At 43.0% G+C, this 19,475-nt stretch overlaps 1 protein-coding gene across 1 annotated transcript in view; it reads left to right on the top strand.

Moving 5' to 3' along the window:
• The window catches only part of Gadl1 (glutamate decarboxylase like 1), a 141,517-nt gene that overhangs the window by 23,010 nt on the left and 99,032 nt on the right, over positions 1 to 19,475 (top strand). Inside the window, exons 8-10 of the mRNA XM_028767413.1 lie at positions 3,773 to 3,889; positions 9,045 to 9,109; positions 9,668 to 9,749. Coding sequence (XP_028623246.1) covers positions 3,773 to 3,889; positions 9,045 to 9,109; positions 9,668 to 9,749 — 264 coding nt within the window. The remainder of the gene's footprint in view (positions 1 to 3,772; positions 3,890 to 9,044; positions 9,110 to 9,667; positions 9,750 to 19,475) is intronic.

Genomic DNA, 19,475 nt, shown 5'->3' with positions numbered 1-19,475 from the left:
GTCTACATCTCTCTCTCTCTCTCTCTCTCTCTCTCTCTCTCTCTCTCTCTCTCTCCCTCTCCCTCTCTCTCTCTCTCTCTCTGTCTCTCGCTCTCTCTCTCTCTGTCTCTTGCTCTCGGTCTAGCTCTAGCTCTAGTTCTAGCTCTAGCTCTAGCTAGCTGTAACTCTAGGTCTAGCTCTAGGTCTAGGTCTAGGTCTAGGTCTAGGTCTAGCTCTAGCTCTAGCTCTAGCTCTAGCTCTAGCTCTAGCTCTAGCTCTAGCTCTAGCTCTAGCTCTAGCTCTAGCTCTAGCTCTAGCTCTCACTCTCATTTGTAGATCTGATAAATCTTTGGCAATCCACAGCTTATTCTGCCTCTACTCTTATGCCTTGAATTGATCTGGAGAAGAATCCATGTCCCTGGGGTTTCAGCTCACATTAAGGCTTTAGAGATTCTGACTCTCTTTTGCCCTGTCTGTCCTTGTGTCTCCTGGTGCTTGGACCTCCATGAGATTCAAATCAGATATCTTTTCATTGTTTTACATTTTGTCCTTCCTTGGAGAGGATGCCTTCTGCCTCCTTCTGTGATGACATCTATCAGTGGAACTCAGTACCTTTGGGGTCTACCCATCTACTGTTAAGCCCTCCCTTACCCTCACCTCATGGATTTGGCTGCCCTGGTGACTATTACCTGGAATGACTTTAGAGTCCATGCTCCTGTGCCTCCCTCACTCATTGGCAGCCCTTCTGCTACAAACAGAAATGTTTCCTTATGGATGCTTAGTTTCCCTAAGGAAATGATCTTCCCAGGCAAGGAGGAAAAACATGCCCTTGTTTTGTCTGATTTACCAATTCTCAACGTTCTGAGATTGTTTTCCACCCTCCCCAAGCACAGCCTCTGGCGTGTGAGCATTCTTGGCAGTTTATATGTCTAGCATAGGTTGGTTTGATTCCATTGGAGTCATTACTTTTTTCTTCAATTTTTTGGTTTGTTTTGATACCCCATGTATAAAAACCTGACATGATTCTGAAGTTGAGACCCTGAGGAACAGAAGTTTGGAAGAATGAAAATTGCTTCAGGCACACTGAAAAGGAGGGGAACGAGGACACACTGGTGTTTCTGCCCAGGTTCCTTTGAAGTCAGTGCCTACATGGGCATGGATTCATCAGCAACCAGCCTTGCACTCATTTGCAGGCAGTAGCACACCATGCGGGGGGGTTGCAGAGCTCCATGGCAGTGGCATAACCCTTTTCTCTTTTCTGGTGTTTCTGTCATAGTACTGGGGTCAAGCTCTCTGAGCCAAGGCTACCCATTAAAACATCTTTTAGGCAACAACCTTTGCTTGATGCTGTCACAGAGACAGTGGGAACCGCAGGGTATCAATGAAATAGTTATTGACCAGTTCAGCAAGCAGAACCACTGTATATTTCCAAGGTGGTTATGAGCATGAGTGTCTGAAGCAACAAGCCTTCTTATGGAATGTAGCTTGCAGGTGGTGTGAGATCAATATTGTTTCCCTGAACTTCATAGTTAACAGCCAGATACGAGGCACGAAAAAAAAAAACAGGAAATAAACTGCACATAAATGTGTGGTTTCTGGACCTATTAAAAACATGATTTAATAGGTGAGGAGAACCCATTAGGATCCTCTATTAGCTCACCTGGATATTTTCTCTTGCTTGTCAGAACATCACACAGTGTATGGAGAAGTCTCACCATTAAAGACACCTTAAACAGTTTCAGCAGATGACTTTTATCTGTCTCTTCGAATGATTGACTGATGTGACCCGTTCTCATCCTGTTTAGGTTACTGACGTAATAACCAATTGTGATTGAGTGCAGGGAAGAATTCCCCCATGCTCATGGCTCCCCGGTGGGGGTTCTGTCACTTTCTGCCCTGACTCTGAAAGAGTTGGGGTAGACCAAATCCTGTGTGCCACCGGTGTCTCACCAGATGGCAACTAGATTCGTTCTGTGCTCCTACTATGATTCCTGGGCCTCTCAGTTGGGGGATATGGGACCCACTGGTCTTCTTCTGCTTCACTTCCCATAGAGAAATAACCTCTTTCTATGAAAAGGTCAGCAAAGTTATAATAAATTTGGTTCAAACACAAGTGACTATGTCACGCAAGGAGATAAGAATCTATTGTGACAACAGTGAACTTCACCAAAAATCTAAGAGGAACTCAACACTATGCTAAGGGAAAGAAAAACAATTTTCAGAAGAAATAAAATGCACAGGAGTATCTCATTCCTCATGTTCTAAAATCCTAGAGCTTGTAGCTACCCACAATCCCACAGTTGTCTATAGATTGTCTCTGTCACAGTAACATATTTCTGCCACCATGTTAGCACTGGTGAGATGGGAAACACCCTTCTTTTTTCTTTCCCTGTCTGATTGGCATGAAGCCGCTGCTGTGTGCATTGTACTTGGCTGACTTGACTGTGATAATTTTCAATTCTATGTTATACTCACTGTCTCAGTCAGGGTTTTCTAGAGTCACAGAACTTATGGTGTGTCTCTCTATATTGAGAGAATTTATTGTGATCACTTATAGTCTGTAATCCAACTAACCCAACAATGGGCGGCTGTGGATGGGAAGTTCAAAGATCTAGTAGTTGCTCAGTCCCATGAGGTTAGTTGTTTCAGCTGGTCTTCTGTAGAAGTAGGTTCCAACAGATGTGCTGGCAAGTAAATACAAGCAGACAAAGAAGAGTGACTCTTCCTTCTTCCAATGTCCTTATGTAGGTCTCCAGCAGAAGGTATTGTCCAAATTAAAGGTGTGTACCACCATGCCTGGATCTGGGACTTGTTTTGTCCCAGGCTGACTTTGAACTCAGATATCTCCTTGCCTCAGTCTCCTGGAATTAAAGGCATGTATTATCTTGCCTGGGCCTAAGATTTTCATGGCCACTATGCCTTAAGATCTCCATGCCAATATCCAGGTCAGAAACCTGTCTTCCAGTCTCAAGATCTGGATCACAGGTGTGTCCTCCACTTCTGGATTATACTTCTCTCCAGATGTAGTCAAGTTGACAACCAGGAATAGCCATTACACCCAGGATCTCCTTTTTCTCAAGCATGGTTCACTGACATCTGCTCAGTTAATAAGATGCAAGCATCAGCTGGGAGGAAGAGACCAATTCAGGAGTATGGCAGGTCCTCTTTCCCAATGTATCCTGTGAATTTATCTATGGCTGCCTGACATGGATAGCCCTTCCCTGTGAGATTGCTTCTTTCTCTTTGTTCGAATTTGTTCTGTATCTACACTGGATTGTATCTTTGTCTGGCAGCTGTATTTACTTAGATAAGCAGACAGACCTGGACGATTCACCCCTGGGGCTAGATTTTTGTCTACCAGCCCTGCCTGTATTTGTTCGGGTGAGAGTGGGCAATGCAGGCTCTATAAAAGGCCAGGATGTTTCCTCAAATATAAGCAAGCCTACGGAATGACTTTCTGTCATTTCTGGTGATGTTGTCCACTTTGGACCTGGGCCATTACCAGAACATGAACCTGATGGACAGAATACAACAGACAGGACCTGACAGCAATAATCTTTACTCTAGCCATTTATCTGGACCAATGGAGGACCAGGTTATAGCATTTTCTCAGTGTACTTGACCTATATGTAACAACCAAAGGCCACATATATGGAATTGTCCCAATACTCACGGAATCAGCCATGACCTCCAAGGATGCCCGTTTGTCATATATCCCATGTTCACAGCTTCCAACAGGGTGAATTTCAGAATAGTAGTGATGCCTCTCTTTGTGATTTTTTCCTTTCCACAGGAGGCAGTGCCATTTCTTGTCTGTGCCACCTCTGGTACCACCGTGCTGGGCGCCTTTGACCCCCTGGATGAGATTGCTGAGGTCTGTGAGAGGCATGGCCTCTGGCTCCATGTGGATGTAAGTATGTTGGCGTGTCCATCTGTCTAACCTCTAAGTCCTTCCCCAGGTCCTCATACTCTCAGAATCTAGAAGCCTCTTACTTTGAGCCATGTTTCTCACTTGGGAAATGAGCATGCAGTTACTTTAAGGCTTCCAGAAGATTCTAAGACCTCAAATCTGTTTTGATTTTGTTCTCTGGATTCCATGGACTTTCTCCTTTCCCATGAATCATCTCCCCCCCCCCCCATTTTGCAAAGCAATGTTAGGGAAACCGTGTCAGGGAAACAAGGGAAAGCAGAGATTGTGACTTTGATTTCTGATCTGCATCATCTTCGTTGGGCTCATCCCTGAGGTTGCAGTTGCTTTAGTTGCAGGGAGAGATGGCCAATAAAGTATCTTCCAGCTCTAAAATTATATGATTCCAATCAGCAAGAAAGTGTAGAAAAAAAAGTATCCTACCTTCCATAATTACATGTCTTAATTAAAGTAGGTTTTAGCTGAATCCATAATAGATAATTGTTTGAGGGAAAGGGATATAATTTATGTTCTTCATAATTTTCCAACTTAAAGGGTTGAATTTTTTTCTAATTCATTCCATAAGTCCTGGGGTTGTTCATAATACATTTTCCTTTAAGCTAAAGGTAATTTTTGTTACGGGTCTACTTGTTCAGGGTTTAAAAGTTCCACATGTTTTATTTCATCCCTTCCCTTCCCTTCCATCTTACCCTGCTTTTCTCTCCATTCTCTTCCCTTCTCCCTCCTCTTCTCTGCCTTTCCCCTTTCTTTTATTCCCCCTTCTTTCTGGTCCCTTCATCCCCTCCCCCTTCATCCCGTCCTTTCTTCTCTTCCCTGTAGGCATGGATTTTTTTGCAACCTACTTTTAATAAGGGTTCAACCTCTCCTCTAGACCACCACCCAGCAGAGGAAAAGTTATTAGGATATGGAGGAAGTGGACCTGTTCAGCAATAGCTCTTTGGGGGCAAGCTTGATCTTCTTTGGCAGCAGTTCAGTCCCTTAGCAAACACTAAATGTGACTCAGCAGCTGCAGACCAGCCCTCTCAGCAGGCAGACACCAGGCACGAACCAGCAGCTGTCCTTCCTTAGCCGACTAGCCTGAGGTGAGGCTAAGGAAGCAGCAAACTGATGCCGGAACCTTGCAGGAACCTCAGGAGAAGTTCTTGGATGAGCTTCTCTCAGTGGCAGCCTAGCGAAGAATAGCGAGGCGGAGCAAACCAAACCAATGCTCAGTGTCTGTGGGTTCATATCTGTATTCTTTCATCAAGCATCCTTTCACATATCTGTTTTAGCAAGACATCATTTAACATAACTAACTTTCCAAAAGACTAAATTTCCGCTTTACTTCCCCTTCTGTGTTTTCTTCCTTCTTCTCTCCCCTCTCTTCCCTGCCTCTCTTTTCTTTCCCTTCTCCTCTCTTCCTTGCCCTCTTCCCCTCCTCTTCCTCCCATCTCTTCTCTTTCTTCCCCTTCCTCTTCCCCCTGTCTTTTTTTCCTTCCCTCTTTCCCTCCCTGGCTCCCTTCCCTGCCTCTCCCTTCCTTATTCCTTTCTTTTATATGAAGCCAGACATTTGTGGGTTTGAATATACCTTAGAGAAGGAATGGCTGAACACACCCAGGAGGCTTTAATGTGTCTTCCAGGGAAGGAGAGTAGCCAAGATGTTCCTAATCAGAAGAGATATGTAATAACTCACTAAACGGAAGATGGCCAAGCGTTAAGGAGATACACCATATATAATTTTATACTTCAGTGCATTTTACTCTTCTGAAGTCAATTGTCTACAGAATGATCTAGAGAAAGCACTTGAGTCCTTTAAGGTTTCACTAAGTACATGGTAATGTTGGATGAACCAGACACAGGCTCACTGGAGTCACGGGTCTGATTAACTCACCAATAGCAATAGTTTGGGTAATTCTTTGTGACTTCGTTAAATGGCGCGTGGATAGTCTTATCTGTTCGCCTTTTAACTTCCACCTTATTGATTTTTATCGCCTTAGAAATGTGGCGATACTTAATGTCCTAAGAGATAATGTGAAGTGAGCTTTTCGTTAACCATGGAAATAAGGAGAAACAATCAAATATGCCACTGTTCTCCTTAAATATTCTACTCTCATAAGAGAACCATCAGTAGGGGTTACAGGTTTATGTGGAACATTGTAGCTACAGCAGCTTTGAAATTGAAAATGGTCTAAAGAGATTTATGTGGCTTAGACAGAATTTGTAATTTATAGATGGTAAGAAAAAGATCTCTTTTTAGCTAAAGGTTAAAATTTGAAGAAAATACTTCATTGAGAAAATAAGCAACACCAACTGATTGTATTTGCCCGTGGTAGGCATCCAATTTCTTGTACTTGCATATAGTAGGCATGTTATGTCAGAGTAAATTTGACAACAGCCTCTCTGAATAGAGGAACGAAATCTGAATTAAAGAAACAAGCACATCCTAACATTGAGACAGTTTTTATTCATCTTGCATGATGGCAGGTATCTAATCCATTGAACAATTTGCTTCCAATAGAATATAACTTATGCTTAGGAAACCCCGTATACTATACATAGTCCATTACTGTTAAAGGTAAGATCTTGGCAGAATCACAATAGTTGCTTTGACTTCTCATACATTTCTAAGGACATTGAATCCTTTTCTGGTTTTGTGATCTCTTTTTCCCATCCTTCCCCCATGAGAATGAATGTGAGACTCCTTCAGGGCTGGCCACCTTTCTGGGGCAGGGGCTGGTGGCATCTTCTAGCCCTGGATTCCCAGAGCTCCCTCTCTTTCCCTCTAGTTGCTACAATTCCCATGGGAGCTTTGGGATAAGCATTCTATCTATGTCTATGTTTTAAAAAAATAGGGTCTCAAGAACTTGCTGTATAACCAAAGATGACCTTAAAAATCCTTCATCCTCCTGCTCCCATCTCCCAGGTGCTGGGATTACAGGTTTGGTTCATGCTATCACTCTCTACGTATTGATCTCAGAGCTTCATGAATGGCCGATGAGCACTCTATTTACTGAGCTACGTCTGCACCCTGTGTTATCTTTAAACTCCTGAGCTTAGGAGGATGTGGAATCTTGTCTCTACTCTTTCCCCCACCTGTATTTCAAGGCTAGCTTTATTAACTTATGAGCAAGCAATAAGAGGGCAAGATCTTGTGATGCTTAACATGTACTAAGACCTCAGTGACAGTCTTTAGGGAGGGAGGAAGTCAAGCCATTCCACCATGACAGTGATTAGTTTGATGTTGTAAATTCTAGAGTTAGGAACTGAGGAAGGGAACTAACTAGTAGCAGGGTCATCACGTCAGCAGGGTTATTTATTTAGTTTTTCTTCGTTTACATCTTTTGAGAAATAAATTTGTCCATGGATGTTCCCTATCCTGCCCAATGACTTTGTGAACCAAAAGAAGAATTCTTATGATTTTAAATTTAAATCTGGCTCAGTAGGATTTATTTGGGGGATGAAGAAGAGTCAGGGGTTCTACAAGGGGCCAGGGACAATGCAAATGTAGGGAATAAGGCTGCTTAATTGCAGGAGAGTGGAAATGGGTGTGACCGATGTGTCCTGCTTGCTTCCAGCCTCGGTCAGATCCAGTCTTTGTGAGGCCTGTGGGATAGGGCAGCATTGAGAAGGTGGATGTAGGAAGGACTAGCTGTCAAATCCAGTGTATCAAGCCTTTACTTAGGATGTGGACATTCACAGAAAGCAGAAGTTATAGAGTCTTTGGGGATTTTGTTGAGTTGCGATTGGAAGGATCCCACTGAGGGAACAAGGTCTGATCCTTGAAGGTATGTTTACTTTAAGGGCTGCACAGAAATCTGACTCTGGAGTAAGTTCATCCTTAAGCTTACACTGCACAGCTTATGATCTTCATCCTCACCCTGTCATGAACGGAAGTTTCTCTTAGAAGGGATTCCATGCCACGTGGTAGCTGGTGCTGTACTATCTTGACTACCAACGGGCAGCTCTAGTAGTTCTCTGAGAGCTCTAAGAGTCTCTCATTTCCGTCCTCTTCTACCTCTAGATTGCACATAACCCTACTGCTTCTTAATATACCGTGGCATCTATCTACCTTTGACCTTACTATAAAAAGAAAGTAGTGTCTGCCTGCTAGGCAACTCTTGAGCTCAGCTGTTTCCCGAAGCATCCTCATCCCCCCTCAGTTCCCTGTGTGATGCTCTCTCATTTGGCTAAATGATCACTCTGACTAAACTACATCTGGTAAAGGGAATGGGCTTGGGATCCTCAATTTGGTTTTAATTACCCATAATACCCCAGTGTATCTACTTAGTACTTCTGAGCCTTAGTTTTCTGCAGAAGTGGAGATAGCCATAACTCCATCATTCACAGAATGCTGTGAAATGTCCTAGGGGAATCAGAGCATTCAGCAGCATGAAAAGTCAAATGCCCTCAGAGTCTCTCCCTGCAGCTGCCCTTTGGTGTCTTATAGATTAAAACTCACAGTTCTGCACCATTTTCAAGAACCAGATTAACTAATGTGTCCTCCCCTTTGGATTTCTCCTCCTTTCCTTCCTGCCCCCTCCCCATGAGACTTTCCATCCATGTTCTTTTCCTCTGTCCCATTCTCTGGTTCTCATGATGTCATCTCTCCAATAGACCACCCCCTTAAGTTCCAAAGTCCCTCGCTTTTGTACTCCTGCATTTTGCTTGCAAGTATTTCTGAAAAAACCACTTGGCCAAAAAGATGTAATCTTTCTTAGAGGATAATTTTCGACCTACCCAACTCACGTTGATCTTCTAGCTACTTTGCCAACAGTGTCCTCACTCACTACACAGAATACTAGCCTTTGGTTCATTATTCATGGTACAACATGTGCATCAACAATGTGAAGATGCCATCTTGATCCAAACCACCAAGAGGGCATGGGCTGCATCTTTGTAACTTCTTTGCATCCATACAAAGCTCATTGGCTATTAATATACACATTTCTTTATGATGTGTGATTCTACACCTATGAGTCAGTGGGGACCCATCTACTCTACTGGGGTTCTGATCACCTGATCAGACTCCCCAGAATTCAAATCAGTAAACATGATATCAAATGAAGTACCAAATGACACATGTGGGTTTGCTATGGCAGTTCACGGGTATGGCAATTACACTGACGTAACTGTTTTGGGTATATAAATATCTCAACAGGCCTCTTGGGGCGGCTCGGCTTTGGTGTCAAGAAAGCACCGCCGGCTCCTGCATGGCATCCACAGGTAAATTTAGTCTTCTCTTTTGCACCTTGACTTTTATTTAGCGAAAAAACAATTGTTGGAATGTTTCCATCTGAGTGGCATTTAGGAAACGTGGTTGGGGGATAACTCAGTCTATTAAGTCCTTACAAAAGGACCCAAGTCTGTCTCCCAGGACCCATGTGAAAAATTGCCATGTGTTACCACACATGTAATCCAATGTTGGAAAAGCAGACATAGGTTGATCCCAGGGACTCACTGCTCTGCCATCCAAGGCTAATCAGCCTGTTCCAGGCCAACAAGAGACGCTATCTCAAAAAACCAAAAAGGTAGATGGCATCCTGAGGAATGATGCCGAAATTTGACCTCTGGCCACAACACACACACACACACACACACACACACACACACACTATGAAAACCATCTTTTTCTCAAACAAAACACCCTCTAAATTGGTCCCATCCCTTAGAGGAGGAATCCCATGGACTGGTAACTTGTATAGGAGACCTCAGCAGTATTTCCCGTCTCCCTACATCAGCTAGTCAAGCCCCACTCTGATCTCTCTTTCTTTAACACTACAGGGCTGACTCGGTGGCCTGGAACCCACACAAGATGCTGATGGCAGGAATCCAGTGCTCTGCTCTGCTTGTCAAGGACAGATCTGTGAGTTTGCCTGTGTTTTACAGCAATGGATGCACTCAGCCTCCAAATTTGTAGGAGCTCCATGGTTGCTCATTCCTTGATGTCTTGGTCTAAGTGTAGATGATCCCCAGGAAATGGCCATGACCGTGAAACAAAAGATAAATAGACTCAGATAAAGAACTTGTGCTTCTCTAGTAGCCTTGTGGATTTCATTGAGGTACTATATAATCTTATCCATTAGAGAAAAATAGGGTCTCTTATACCCTTATTTGGATTATATTTTAAAACTGTGCTTTAAATCTCAATCCCCCCTCCTCTCTCTCTGTCTCTTGTCTCTCTTGGTCTCTCTCATTGATTGAGTCTGGGATTTAAGTCATCTAAAAAATTCTGCTCACTGGGAACAGATGTGTGCCACTCATTACCTCAGACACTTTATACACTTAACCAGGGACTTAGCTGTCTGTTTCTATGGGAGGGTATTAGTTAAGGGCTGATCTCTGAGTGCAAGCTTACTTGGGATGGCTTGCTCAAGCTCTTTCTGGAGTATGAGGGAAAGCTGGGTGCTACTCTGAATGACTGAAGCAAGTGGGACGAAGGCTGCTGAGCTCCTCTTGGCCAGAGGCATGAACGACATGCTTCGTGTGGGTTAAATAAGGATCCTGTGGGAAGTGGCCCAGGCTGAGAAGTGCCACTTCATTCTTAGAAATGCCTCCTCAAGATCTGCCTTCAGCATGTGGGTGATCTTTCCCAGCCATCTGTTTACATCAGAGGGGACTCCCTTTGCCAACGTGAAAGTCATTTCTGTTATTTTTTTTAAAGGAGTTTTATTGCAAATGAAAAACATTTAAAACTTGAAGTTTCCCATGTGGAGGTATTTAAGTGCTCTCTCTCTCTCTCTCTCTCTCTCTGTCTCTCTCTCTCTCTCTCTTTCTTCCTTTCTTTCTTAACAAATCAATGTGATATTTATATGTTAGCACTCTTTGTGTTTTGACATGGCCAGAGTGTCCATCCAAAGTTACGAAAGATTTTGCATCTACAGAAGTAGCTACTTTCAGGGATATGGTCTGCCTCCAAATGTTTTGTTAGGTTGGTTCTAGTTGGCTATTCATAGGTTGGTTATGGTTGACTGTCTTCACAGTCTGGTTAGATTTTATTGTCTTCACAGTCTGGTTAGAGTTGACCGTCTTCACAGGTTGATAAGACTTGGCTGTCTTCACAGGTCAATTAGAGTTGACTGTCTTCACAGGCTGATTAGAGTTGACATTTTATGGGTTGGTTGTAGTCAACTATTTTCACAGGTTAGCTATAAGTGACTGTCTTCACAGATTAGTTATACTTGACAGTGTTCCCAGTTGGTTATAGGTGACTATCTTAAGTACCACTTGACCTTTTTGGTTTAAAAAATTTTAAAACTGTGAGTTGATTATATTTATAACTGGAGGTAGTTTAAGATTATCATGCCATTTTGAGTCAAAGAACATACTCAGGTTACTCACAGATGCATATTTAGGACAGGATAGAAATAGGTGTAAACCCAACTTCCTTTTGGACTAGATTCAGGGACAGAAACAGCCCAGATGCACACTGTGTGCCAGGCATTTGGCACTTTCTTTCTCCTTCCTCATCCGACCTGAATGACACACTATCTGTTGGAGTGATGTCCTCAGAAATGGAAAATTTGGGGAGAAAGTTCTGAGTCCTCTTTATATAACTCCCTGCTCTGTTCTTTCTTCTTCTCTGATCATATTTGAATGACCTATCAAAGAATTGGTTCACATTTATTTAAGTAGGCAATTATACTTCTGAATCATACACCTCATTAGTACGGGTTACGTTTTCAGGTTTTGAAAATGAATTCTTTCCTAAATTGCAGTGGTAACAATGGTCCTTGTTCTCATGGCATGATGAAGAGGTAACAGAGTTGCATTCACCATGCATGAATTGAGCAACCGAAGCAATGTTTTCTTAAGGAAAAACTCATTTTTTTCCTTAAGTGGATTAGAAAGCTCAGCCATGAGATGGGAGAAATATCAATCATTTCCAGAAGTTTTTTTTTTCCTTTGAGGGTGTCTGTCTCATTTACACCTGTATTCTGTGTATTATTCTGCTTTATATCCATTCAGTCAGTCTCTCAACCAATGGATTTGACTGACCCAGATAGGACCTACACTGTTCTTATCCTAGGAATTGGGCAGTAAATAAGAAACAATTCTCACAGTCAGAGAGTTTATCAGTGCACAGAGAAGATGTCAACAGAACAGGCTTATTTACTTCTTTGTGTAATGTGTCTGTGGCCATAACAACCTGAAGGCGCCCTATCTCGTCTGATCTCAGAAGCTAAGCAGGATCGAGCCTGGTTAGTACTTGGATAGGTGACCTCTTTGTGTCATGTGTGCTTCTGTACATACATGTGTGCAAATGTGTTCACCATGCGATAGCATAAGAGGTTGACACTGGGATGTCCTCTTTAACCACTTCTCAACTTTATTGCTTGAGATAGTGTCTCTCACTGAACCCAGAGTTTGCTGTTTCTGTCATACTAGCTGGCTTGGAGAAGCTCCACTGGCCCTCTCCCCGGTGCCGGGAGTACAGATGTAAAGCACTGTGCCCTGCTTTTATGTGGATGCTGGAGATTTGAACTTAGATCCTTATACTTGTGCATCAAGTGCTTGAACCACTGAGCCTTCTCACCAGCCTTACCTATTTGACCCTGTGTTTGGTCTTTTGATGGGAGTGCTGAAGACCATCAAGATGCCTTGGTTCTAAGCAAGATGCTGTTACATTCTTCTTCTCTCCTTATCATCCCCAGTACTCACCAAACAGCTCCCTTTTGATCTATAGGTCATAGAGCTGGCCCATTTGATGCAGAACAATTCAAAAAAGGCTTTGAGCCTCTGATAAAGATGATGCTCATGAGATGAAAATTTTCCTGTCCTTCTTAGTTGTGTGCAGTGGTAATAGAACCAGAAACATGCATGTCTGGCAGTCACCTTGTGAACATAAGGCAATGACCTTAGATAACCACGAACATGTCCATAGTGTCAAAGAAAAAAAAAAAGAAAAAAAAGAAAAGAAAGCTTTGCTCTTGGGTAATAACTTTGAATTGTTGTGACAACCTTGAAAACACCTGCTTTCAGACTCTGTGACAAGATTCAAATGACATGAAATGTCCTTGTGCTTGGAGCCATCTCCATTGGGTAGGCTGTGTGCACAGCCGAATGCATTCCCCTCTGATATGGAGAAGAATATAAGATGGAGAAATCACAGCAGGGAGACGTGGTATCCCAGGTGCAAAGAACAATATGTGCAGATTTTCTAAGAAAAGAAAGTCCTTGTTAAGTTTCAAAAGCTGGAAGGAGTTTGTTGGGGCTGACGGAGGCATGGATGACAATGTTAAAATGAGCAGGAAATGGGATGGAAAGTTTAGGCTGTGGGCAGACCACACCACGATTTAGAGATCATCCTAACCATTTCCGACTTGATCTTTAGAAAGGGAAAGAACATTAAAATTAGACAGTATTGGGACTGGAGAGGCAGCTTGGCATTTCAGAGCACTGCTACTCTTCCAGAGGACCTGAGTATGGCTGCCAGCAGCCACATGGTGGCTCATCACTGTGCATAGCTCTAGTTCCAGGGGATCCTAGGTCCCCTTCTTGCTTCCTTGGGCAGCAGGCATGTGGTGCATATACACATATGCACGCAACCAGAACACCTATATACATAAAATTAAAATAAACAAATCTCTTTCAAGAATGGAAAGCATTATACAAAGGTTTTTATTTAGGGAAGTAAGTTAGAAGAGGGCAAGAATGGATGCAGGAAGGAAGGAAGGAAGGAAGGAAGAAAGGAAGGAAGGAAGGAAGGGAGGGAGGGAGGGAGGGAGGGAGGGAGGGAGGGAGGAAGGAAGGAAGGAAGGAAGGAAGGAAGGAAGGAAGGAAGTGACAAGTGTGTCAGTTACTTGTTTCATCCATACTGTGAAAAATGTTGCAAAAGCAACATTAGGGAGGAAGGATTTAAATGAGTCTATGGTCCATCATGATGGAGAAGTCATGGTGCCAGTCATATAAGGAAGCTGTTCAAATTCTGTCCATCACTGAGAAGCCAAGAGCAATAGATGTTGGTGCTCATCCCACTTTCTCCTTTATGTTTAGTCCTGGAGCCCAGCCCATAAGATGGTCCCCTCACCATATAGGTGGGACTTCCTATATCAGCTAACCTAATCTGGATAGTCCCCTCAGAGCATGCTCAGAATCTTGCCTCCCAAATGAGTCTAAATCCTGTCAAGTTGACCATCAATATTAACCACCACAGCTAGGAAGTTATAAAAACTATGCTACAACATCCTATATCTATAATACATCAACTCTACAGGGCTGAATGGCCACGCACCTATAAGAGATGAAGGAGAAGGAGGTGTCAAGGTTGACTCTCTAAGTACTAACATGGCAATTGGGTGACTTAGACTCTTTAGTGAGATGGGTTGAGGAAGGATTTGGGCATGAAATCTCTTTATTATAGTGTTGGATATCTACAATGTGAGAGTACAATCCATTCAGGTAAAGCAGCTGACATATAAGAAGAGGTCTTGGTAAGAAAAGTATACCTAGAGGGTAGTAGCTATCTTAAGGGTGATTGGAAGCCTTCATAGAAACTATAGAATAAGAAAACAGAAGGAGATAGAAGCTTCTGTCTTTATCTTAGTTAGGATCACTATCACTGTGATGAAACACCATGACCACAAGCAGCTTGAGGAGTAAAGGGTTTATTTGGCTTATATATCCTGAATCACCGGTCCACTGAGGAAAGCCAGTATGGGAACTCAAACCTGGAGACGGAAGCTGATGCAGAGGCCGTGGAAGGATGCTGTTTATTTGCTTGTTCTTCATGGCTTGATCTTCCTGCTTTCTTGTAGAACCCAAGATCACCAACTCAGGTGGTACTACTCACAGTGGACTGGGCACTCCTCCATCAATTCCTAATTAAGAAAATGCACTACACTATACTAGATTTTATGGAGCCATGTATTTCCACTTGACATTCTGTCCTATTAGATGACTACAGCATATGAAGTTGATATGAAACCACCCAGAAAGTCTTGAAGAGCTTCAGGGATTGGATAGAAGGGCTAGAACTCAGTGGGAAGGCTGAGTCAGAATGACCAGGAAGATAGTTGGATTGAGAGTAATATAACGAATTCAAAGAAAGAACATATATGGGAAAATGTGTATGTTTGTGTCACTGAATTTGCTACAGCAAAAGACAGTCTAACAAGCAAAGAGCCGAGCAAATGTATGTAAGCCAAGTTGTGTGTGACACAGGAGACCTTAAAAATAACAAATTGAGGGCTGGGGAATATCCCACAGTGGCAGTGTTTACATCATGAATTCCTAAGATCAACTCAGCTTTAGACTTGAAGACTGATGCAGGATATTTTTATCACACTGTGAGCCCCAAGATTGTGTTATTTATGAAAATACCTGTTTCCAGTTGTAGTGTGGTTCCATGCTTTGCAGATACCTTCATTCCTTCTGGCTAGAATACAGACTTGCCCTTAGTATACACCTTTAATTCCAAACAATGAAGGTAAGCTTAGTTTGTAGAAGAAGCATCCATGCTTGAAAGTGATGTCTAATTGAGTGGCAGACAAAGTGTCAAATCAGAGAAAGACTTGACAGAATAGGATATGCCCAACTCTCACAAGAACAGAGAGGAAAGGGAAGCTACTTAAGGGCCAGTGAAGAGAAAGGAGAGGAGGTAGTTTTATCAGGAGTTGTACAGAGACAGACTGAAGAGAGAACAAGCTAGACAAAGGTGAAGACAGAAGGAGCCAGAGAGTGATAAGGAGTCAGAGGATTAGATCAGATTGCTAGAGTAAGTTTGAGGCCAAGCAGAGCAATTCGGGAGAAACCAAGAGAAGTCAGATTGAATCAGTCAGCTTAGTGAGGAGTGTGAGCCAGAACAACTGAGTTGAACCAGTCATCCAGAGCTCAGAAAGAACTAGGAAGGGGTGAGCTTATTCAACAGTAAGCCTCAGAGGCTGAAAACATTCTAGGCCTAGAGTAGATTGTACGGAGGCTAGAAGTTTCCAGGACTAGGCCTGGGTTAGCAGACTGGAGTAATAAGCCCTGGAGACAACAATTACCAGGAGAATAAAAGATAATTTACAGAAGACCAAGTGAAAACAGTGTTTCTGTGGCTGGCCATACAGAAGTACCACCAGAGGAGGAACATAATGGCCGGGTGGCTCAGCATGGCCTGTTTGTTCAGCTTCCTCTCAGTGCCAGTAAGAACCCAGAAAAGGAAGACCTGCATATTGGGAACAAAAGTCAAGAAGTTATTTTATGACTACTTAAGGGAGAAGAGTGTCAGAGTGACCTCTAAGCTGTCCCACCATGGGACGGCATTCTTAGGGTGGTGAGTAACTTCCATTCTTCATCATTGTATCAGTTCCTGCCCTGTTGCTGTGGCCAAATTCCAGGCAGAAGCAACTTAAATGGGGAAGGGTTTATTTTCACTCCTGGTTTTGGTCTATCCTAGTGAGGAAGGGCTGGTGAAGTTCATGGCAGTGGAAGGACATGGCTTCTCTTGTCCACAACGTGACACACCAGGAACCAGAAAGAGTGAGACAAAAAGCAGTCAGAGAAAGGGCACCCAAAGGGCCCACATCTGCAGCCTACTTCTTTCTGGTTGGTCCCCACTCTTAAAAGTTTTTACAACCTACCAAAACAGTGCCAGCAGTTGGGGATAAAGAATCAAATTCATAAGCCTGTGGGGCACTTTATAGACTCAAACCACATCTTGTCCCTGATTCCCAAAGCTTCCTGGCCATCTCATAATGTAAAATACATTCAGTCCAATTTGAAAAGGCTCAAGGGTCTTAATGATCCAACATTGCTTAAAAGTCCAAATTCAAAGTCTTTTCTGAGATTTGGGGCATACTCTCAGCTACAAGTCACTGTGAAGTCAACAAACAAGTTATAGACTTCCAATATACAATGGCACAGAATAAGCATCCTCACTTGCAAAGCAAGGAATGGGAAGATAGGAAGCCAAGACTGGACCAAATCAGTATGGAAACCCTGCAGGGCTCACACTAAACCCTGGAGCTCAGCTTGTGTTATATATGAGGATGTAGAGAGGCATCATTTGAGCTCCGAGGAGCCTGGAAAGCTCTGACTCTGGGTCCCTGTCATTTGCAGGACACATAGTCCCTCTCAGACTGGCTTCCTATGCTGTTTCCAGCTTTCTTGGGCCTTTCATCCTGAGGTCTCCACTGCAAGTTAGACTTCACCCTCACAGCCTCATGCCTAGCTCTCTCAGGGAAGAGAACTAAGAATCTTCAATTTTTCCCACCCCAAATTATTTCTTTTGTGAATTTGGAGATATGATCATTCATATTACGTAGCTACAGAGCTCACTGCTAAGCCCCACTTGGGCCTGAGTGTACTTTGATTGGTGCCCAGTGAACCACGATTTTAATTTAGACTCCCTTCTACAGTTGGTGTAAGGGTTGAGTCTAGTTGAAAGACAGAAAATTAGCACAGACAGTGGTCAGGAAAAGATCTCCCTAATTTATGCTCTGCTGAGTGTTCAGGGTACTGTTCTGAGGGTTTGCTGTGGTGTGCTGACTAATTCTCTGCCTTGGTCAGATGTCACTGAAGGAACAAAGCACACCGCCACTCTTAAAGCTGTATTCCCAGGAGCTGCCTTTGTACCATGAGGATGAAAAGAAGGCGAGATGGTCCCAGGAATCTGTGATTATAAATAGGTTGACCACAGGTATAAAAGGTGTGTGCCTATGCAGCTGCAGAGGAAGAAAGAGCATGTTCTGATACTTTGATCATAAATGAAAGCCCACATATTCTATTGGTGGCAAAGATGCAGGAAAAAAAAATCTCAATATCCACCTTTCAGTTTCTGAGTGTTTATTGGAAGGATTTTAGTTTCCAAAAGACTCAAAACTAAATGCTAACAGGGATCGACTCATCAGAAGTCCTCCAGAGTGTTAACACCTCCGTTTCATTTCTTCCCACCCCGTCATGAGGCTGAACTGCCAAGCTCATGCTGAATCCAGCAGCCACAGGGAATTCAAGTGGCAGCTTCGTTTCTTTTGATTGACCAAGATTATGCTGGCACTAGGGATTGTTTTTGTTCTCTGTGTGTGGTGTGTGTGAGCATGTGTACGTGTGCCTGCGTGTGTATTGGTGAACTTGTGTGCAAGAGCCTGCATGTGTGTGTGTGCATGCATGTGTGTATGCACTTGCATGTGTGTGTGTGTGTGTGTCTGTGTGTCTCTGTGTGTGTGTGTCTGTGTGTGTAGCAGTAAGTTGCTGTTGGCTGTAATGTCTTCCTTTATCTCTCTACATTAAACACTGAGGCAGGGCCTCTCATTTGAAGCTATAATTTTCCAATTTGGCTAATTGAGACAGCCAGCTTTCCAGGGACTCCCTGTCTCCACCTCCTGAGCACTGGGGTTCCAGGAGGACGACTATATTCATATTGGTTCTGGGAATTCCATTACCCATGAAGCTATCTCTCCAGCCATAAACACAACAGAGTTTTAAAAGCCCATGTCTATCTTGAGATTTCTATTTCCAAAGTGCTAAAGGAAGGAAAGACGAAGGAAAGCTCACAGAACACTGCTTTCTGAAGATGCCCTTCGCCCCTTTCCTGCAGCTTTCATACCTTTAAGTGGATGGATACCCACCTAGTTACCAATCCACAAAACATGCTGTACAGTTTGTGTTTGCCACACAGCCTTTCAAATGCAATCATGAATACAGTTCTATATCTCTCTGTGATTTTTTTAATAACTGAAAAGCATCCTATCTTTTGATATGCTGTCGTTCGTATAACTGACCCCTTTAAGATTGACTAATTAAATGTTTTAAATTTTTTATTATTCTACTTCTTAGAAATTATATGCACACAGGTTTGTCTACATGTGAGTATAGGATCCCCCTGTAGCTAGAGCTATGGGAGATTGTAAGCCGCCAGATGTGGGTACAATGCAGATGTGAGTGCTGGGAACTGAACTCGAGTCCTCTGCAAAAGGAGTACACACTCTGAACAACTGAGCCATCTCTCCAGCCCACTCTAATTTTTGGTAATTACAAATTTAATCACCATCTTTGCGTCTCACTCTGTGTAAAATCCCTAGAAGCTGAAGAAGCATGACCAGCGTTTATGACAATTTTCTGTGCTTGCTTTGTAATTTTCCTTCAAGAGTTGGTTACATTCTCGGTAGGAGAATAGGAGAATATATGTGTTAAACCTTTGACATCAGGGGGGTATTTAGGGATGTCACTGTGCTAGGAAAGATATCTGATCACTTGTAGACGTGGCTGTAAGCATCTTCCTTCTAATTTTATCTGGTGACATTTTATACCTACTTCTCAGGCATCATCCTTGGCTCAAGACATCAGCGTGTAATTGTTTGCTCCCAAGGTTTCAGATGGGTAGCCTGAGAGAGGGTTCATTCTATTCCATTCATATTCCCTCTAGAGAAGGCTCAGCTGTAGATCTGGTGATTTTTTTTAAGGGAAAGGGTAGGGGGAATAAGAAAGGTAGGGAATTTGTTCAGAACACAGCCATTGAGGATGTGCTGTGGGTCATGTAGGGTAGTGCTGAGAGAAAGAAAGAAAGAAAGAAAGAAAGAAAGAAAGAAAGAAAGAAAGAGAGAGGGAGGAGAAAAGAAAGAAAGGAAGGAAGGAAGGAAGGAAGGAAGGAAGGAAGGAAGGAAGGAAG

Source organism: Grammomys surdaster, unplaced genomic scaffold (genome assembly GCF_004785775.1).
Source record: "Grammomys surdaster isolate TR1022 unplaced genomic scaffold, NIH_TR_1.0 172, whole genome shotgun sequence".
Classification (NCBI taxonomy): domain Eukaryota; kingdom Metazoa; phylum Chordata; class Mammalia; order Rodentia; family Muridae; genus Grammomys; species Grammomys surdaster.
Note: the sequence above shows the minus strand (reverse complement) of the source record. Positions and strands in the feature narration are given on the sequence as shown.